Below are 5,275 nucleotides of genomic sequence, written 5' to 3'. Positions count from 1 at the left end.
TTTAACGCAAGTGTAATAGGTGGAAAGTATGCGCCTCTCCTGTGTTTGACAATGTAAATATGCTGCCTGGGTAGCTGCGACAGGTCATTTACAAATAAGTAATTCACTACATGCCTTTTGGCAACTCTTTTGCCCCAGCAAATACAAGGTCGCGTGATGCTTCTGCGATGCGGATCCCCTCATTGAATTTTGCACTCCGCTCAGCGCGTGCCAGCGAACCGATTTTGAACTGACCAACCCCCAAGCCTACCGCAAGGTGCATTACAGCTGTATCCTCGCTGTCAATAGAGCGCCCTGCCATGATGGCTCCCCAGCCTTTGCTTCGCGCATGACTTAACGCTGAAATCGTCTTTGTTAAGGTGCCAGACTTTGCCGGCTTGATCATGATGGCATTGCACAGTAAAGCTGCATCCTCGGACTGCACCAGTCGCGGATCGGAATCCAACAGATCGTCGCTGATAATTTGTACTTGCTTGCCTGACAGCTGCATCAACTTACGATATCCCGCCCTGTCTTCTACCGCCAGCGGGTCTTCAAGTGACATGATCGGAAATTCTTTGATCAACGAAGTCAATGTTGCAATGTAGTCATCTGAAGTCTGACCGCAACCTTCATTTCCGTTCAGCCAGTAATGGCCTGTCTCGTAAAAACCATCTGCTGCGAAATCGATTGCTATGCCAATATCTTTACCAGCCGTAAGACCCGAATGCGCAACGGCTTCGCTTACCATCTCTAAAGCATGGCGAAAATGGTCGTAGCTTGGCCAAAGTCCCCCTTTTTCACAGAGCCCTGTAGGTTTTCCTGCCTTCACCAGCTGATTTTTAATACGCTGAAATATTTCTGCCCCGATGCAGAGTGCTTGCTGATAGTTTTCTGCGCCGGGGGCAATCACCATTACATCCTGTACTGTTGAAGCATAAGATGCATGAGCACCACCGCCGAATATTTCAATTTCTGGCAACGGCATAACGGGTTCAATATATTCTTGTTGAATGTATTTCCATAACGGAATGGCATAGTACCTGGCAGCAAGGTCCGCAACCGCAATAGAAATTGCTGCAGTGTCAGCATGCGAGAGTTTATTATTTTGTGTACTTAAGCTCAAAATAGAGTCAATGATAAGTTGGTCGTCGATACGCTGTCCCAGCAACTGCGGGGTGAGTATTTTGTCAATGTATTGGATTTTACAATCCAGCATTTTATGTAAGTTGGCGCATATGTTTTCGCTATTTAATATTGGGTCAACATAACCACCTGACAGACCCGACTGCGTAATAGCTCTGGCTGAGATCCGTTTATCAATAAAAACCTCAATCTCAAGCGCGGGCAAGCCTGAAGAACTCCAGACCTTACGTGCTATTAATGCAGTGATAGCTGTTTTCACCATGGCTATTGGTCTCGTTGTAACTTGCGGTTAGATAAGTAAGTTCATATGGGAAATGTTTGCCAAAAGAATGCTAAAAGAAAAAGGCTATTAGTCAAAAGATTAATACCTATGAAAATTAGGAGGGTCCCATTAACACCAGAGTTAAAGTGATTATGTTCACATTTAATTTCATAATTAAAAATTATGGCCAAAATATATCTTTTAAAAAAATCATAAAAAACAGCAGGCTGCATTAGCCCCCTACTATTTTTGGCATAAGACAATTCTTAAGTTTTTTTTGCATTTTAAAGAAACGTAAATAAAATGCTTTACATGTTAAATATCACCTTGTAGATTCAAATTCGCTCACTGATACAGCTTGTAAATAACAAACGCCAAAATCCAACCGGACAATGTTATGGCTCTAATGGATACCGATATGCCATTTCCCCATGCTGGGGGAATTGTAGAAATTGATTCTGATGAAGTTGATTACGTGCTTGAGTTAATGAATGGCACTGGCATTGAATTGTTTTCCAGCCAAAATGTAAGACGACTTCAGGGAGGCGTTTCCTCCGATGTATGGCTTATGGATTGCCTGCAAGGGAATAATCTTAAGCGTTATGTTATTAAACAGCCTTTAGCAACATTACGGGTTCAGAAGAACTGGTCAGCCCCGCTAAAACGAGCATTTTATGAGAATTTATGGCTGGAAATGGCCAGCCGTGTGTCAGCGGAAAGTGTTCCTCACGTTTATTATTTTGATGAAAAAAAACCGCTGTTAGTGACTCAGTACATAGACGTTACTGAAGCTGAAGTCTGGCAAAGGCAGCTGTTCTCTGGGCGGTTCGACTTGCTATTTGTTCAACAATTAGGTGAGCAAATTGCCATTTTTCACGAGATGACGGCAGGTAGCCAGAATTATGCCAGAGAGTTTAATAGTGCTGACATTTTACGTGCGACGCGCATTGAGCCATATATCTTTGCACTGATCGACACATTTCCAGACATGAGTGAACGCCTCGTTGAGATTGGCGAGTCGGTTCTGGCGAATCGTATCTCGGTGATACATGGGGATTTGAGTCCAAAAAATATTCTTAATCGTGATTCGAAACCCGTTTTTTTAGATGCAGAATGTGCCTGTTATGCTGATCCGGCTTTTGATATCGCATTTTGTATTAATCATTTGCTATTAAAATTTTATCGGTTAGGGGATGCCCGTTTTATTTTGATGTCCAGACTGCTTGCTACGTCATATCTGCAAAAAGTGAACTGGGAAGATCGTACGGGACTTGAGAAACGGATAGCGGCACTCATTCCAGTACTGATGCTGGCAAGAGTTGACGGGAAGTCAACGCTGCACTATCTGAATGAGTGCCATAAAAATACAATTAGAAAGAAAGCCCTTAACCTTTTAACTAAGAATCTGTTTTCTCTTGATTTCATTTTTAACGAAGTTGCATTCACACATTAGTTTTCATACAGGAAGGATTAAATATGAGCTTAAAACGTAGTGCTGATAAAGCGCGGACTATTCTCCGTGATAATGGTTTTCCTTTTTCTGATGATGTGACCTTAGAGCCTTCGGGGCGTTCATTTCCGAAGGGGGGGCAATATGGTGTAGAAATACCTGCAGTCAATAATCTGATGATGCTGGAAACAATAGTCTCGGCACTGCGCGAAAGCGAAATCTATTGTACCCGGTTTAATGAAACGCATGGCTCTTTTTTGCGTTCCGACCGTGAAATTAAAGAAATGCTACAACTGTGTCATGAAAATAACTATGGCATGCTCTTCGGTCTGGGACCGCGCCCGGAATATGATGTTAAGTCCTCTTTTTACCGTACCGAGTTCGGAATGGAACAGGGTCGCCAGCTCAATAACAATGATGCCATTTCGCACTCCATTGAAGAAGCGCTGCGCTTGAGTGAGCTGGGCTGCCGTGGCCTCATCGTTTACGATCCGGGTGTGCTGTTTATTCTTAATGAGCTTCGTAAAAAAGAGATCCTGCCTGCAAATATGAAGTTTAAAACGTCCTCACATTGCATGGTAACCAACGCTATTATTGCTCGTCTGATGGCTGATGCGGGGGCTGACAGTATTACTACAGCCCATGATCTTTCTCTCGCTACGATGTACGAAATACGACGTTTCAACCCGGACCTGGTGATTGATATTCCGATTGATGTCTATGCATCAAAAGGTGGGTATCTGCGTTTCTATGAAGTGGGTGAACTGGCTCAGATTGCTGCCCCGATGTATCTGAAAGTCGGCGCGAGCGCTCAATCCCATCCTTATGACAGCGTTGGTGCGCCGGTTGCCAAAGAACGTGTGCGTCGCCTGGGCCTGGTACTGGATCATCTTCAGCAGGTTGCACCTGAACTACAAAAAATTGACCACGCAGATCCTACGGTTTGCTTACCACAGCAGATGTAATGGTTGCATCGTAATGAAAGTATCTCATGCCCGCGAGAGCTCCAGCAGTGCTGGGCTCTACGAAATGATGCAAAGAGGATCGGTGTACGTCGACATATTTGGGCCTGAAAAGCCAGGAGCAGACTACATTGAGAAGGCGGTAAGAGAGCTGGCGTTGGCAATGCCACAGCATAAGGTTAACAGTTACTTTATGGCCAAGCCTGAAACCATTGCCAGGACTGATCTGTGCTTATTTTGCTATACAAAAGAGACAAATGAATGTTGTGGTTTTTTAAGCTGCAACGTCGCTGAGATCGCCGGTAAAACATGTATCATGCTTTACACATTGCTGATATCGGAAAAACAACATGGAACTCGCGTCACTTATTCCATATTGCAAAGTCTCTTTTCGACATTGTCTCAAAAAATAGGCCTGGATTATGAGTATATTATTTTGAAAACCGTTAACCCTCGTTCTTTCAAAATACTTGCTTCTTTTTCAGATATTCAAAATTCTGCTTTCTTTCCGCAGATATTATTGAGCAATGATAACGAACTGGCTGACTTCTCTATACAACTGGCTAACTATCTGCATCCTGGATTTAGATATAATAAAAAAAATGGTGTGATATATAACGCAAGTGGTGAAGTGCCTGATGATTTCTATCAACAAATGCCACAATGCCGTGATGCTGTTGTTAATGAGTTTTTCTCCGCCAACCTGACACTGTCAGACCGGATGATCTGTATATTGCATCTTTCTGATGCTAATGCGAGAGCACAGCTATACAGCCGATTCAAAGTCATATAATGATTTTTGGAGAGCGAGTGAAAATTTTTTTCTTTGGAAATATGGCCTGCTACTTGAGCCGCCAGATGCATTTGTGTGCAGAAAAGTACGTTATGACCTTTTTGGATGAGTCTGCGACAGACGCGGAGATTGCCTCTCATTGTCAGAATACAGATATTTTAGTATCCATGGTATTTGACCAGCGTTTTGTAACCAGCAGTCTTAAAAAGGTTCTTGTTCCGGGAATTGGCGTTGATAAAATTAACTTTTCACAATTACCTGAGAATGTTGAGGTTTTAACTTGTGCAGCACACGAGATGGCCGTATCGGAATATATTCTCAGTTACGTCATCTCATATTTCCGAGAACTGGATAGTATTGGGGAAAGGTTTAAATCCAGCTATGACTGGCGGGATTGTTCACGGCTGGGAGTCATTGCGCGAAAACAACTCAATGAACTCACTGTTGGTGTTATCGGTGGTGGGAGAATTGGTCGCAAGGTGATTGAGGTTTTTTCGTTCTTTGGCTCATCCTGTCGCTGCCTGACGCGCTATCCATACGAAACCTCAGGTTCAGTTTTGTTTTTCCCACGAACTGAACGGGATGACTTTATCCGGGGATGTGATGTCGTAATTGTCGCTTGTGGTGTTGATAAAGATACCCAAAATATTATTGACCAGCACGCCATCACTATGATGGAGCCG

The 5,275-nt window shown here is 43.4% G+C and overlaps 1 protein-coding gene across 1 annotated transcript; it reads right to left on the bottom strand.

Annotated features, from left to right (window-relative positions):
- Positions 1–106: 106 nt before the first annotated feature.
- On the bottom strand, positions 107–1,387 carry LOC105367008 (enolase-like). The gene has a single exon (XM_011505630.1). The coding sequence runs from the start codon at positions 1,385–1,387 to the stop codon at positions 107–109; it is 1,281 nt and encodes a 426-aa protein (XP_011503932.1).
- Positions 1,388–5,275: the final 3,888 nt, after the last annotated feature.

This window comes from Ceratosolen solmsi, unplaced genomic scaffold (assembly GCF_000503995.2).
Source record: "Ceratosolen solmsi marchali unplaced genomic scaffold, CerSol_1.0 scaffold552, whole genome shotgun sequence".
NCBI classification, from domain to species: Eukaryota; Metazoa; Arthropoda; class Insecta; order Hymenoptera; family Agaonidae; genus Ceratosolen; species Ceratosolen solmsi.
The sequence above is the reverse complement of the archived record's forward strand: the minus strand, read 5'-3'. Positions and strand labels throughout refer to the sequence as shown.

Bases quoted from the DNA above. Each gene is read 5' to 3' on its own strand.
- LOC105367008 (XM_011505630.1), bottom strand. From the start codon at position 1,387: ATGGTGAAAACAGCTATCACTGCATTAATAGCACGTAAGGTCTGGAGT.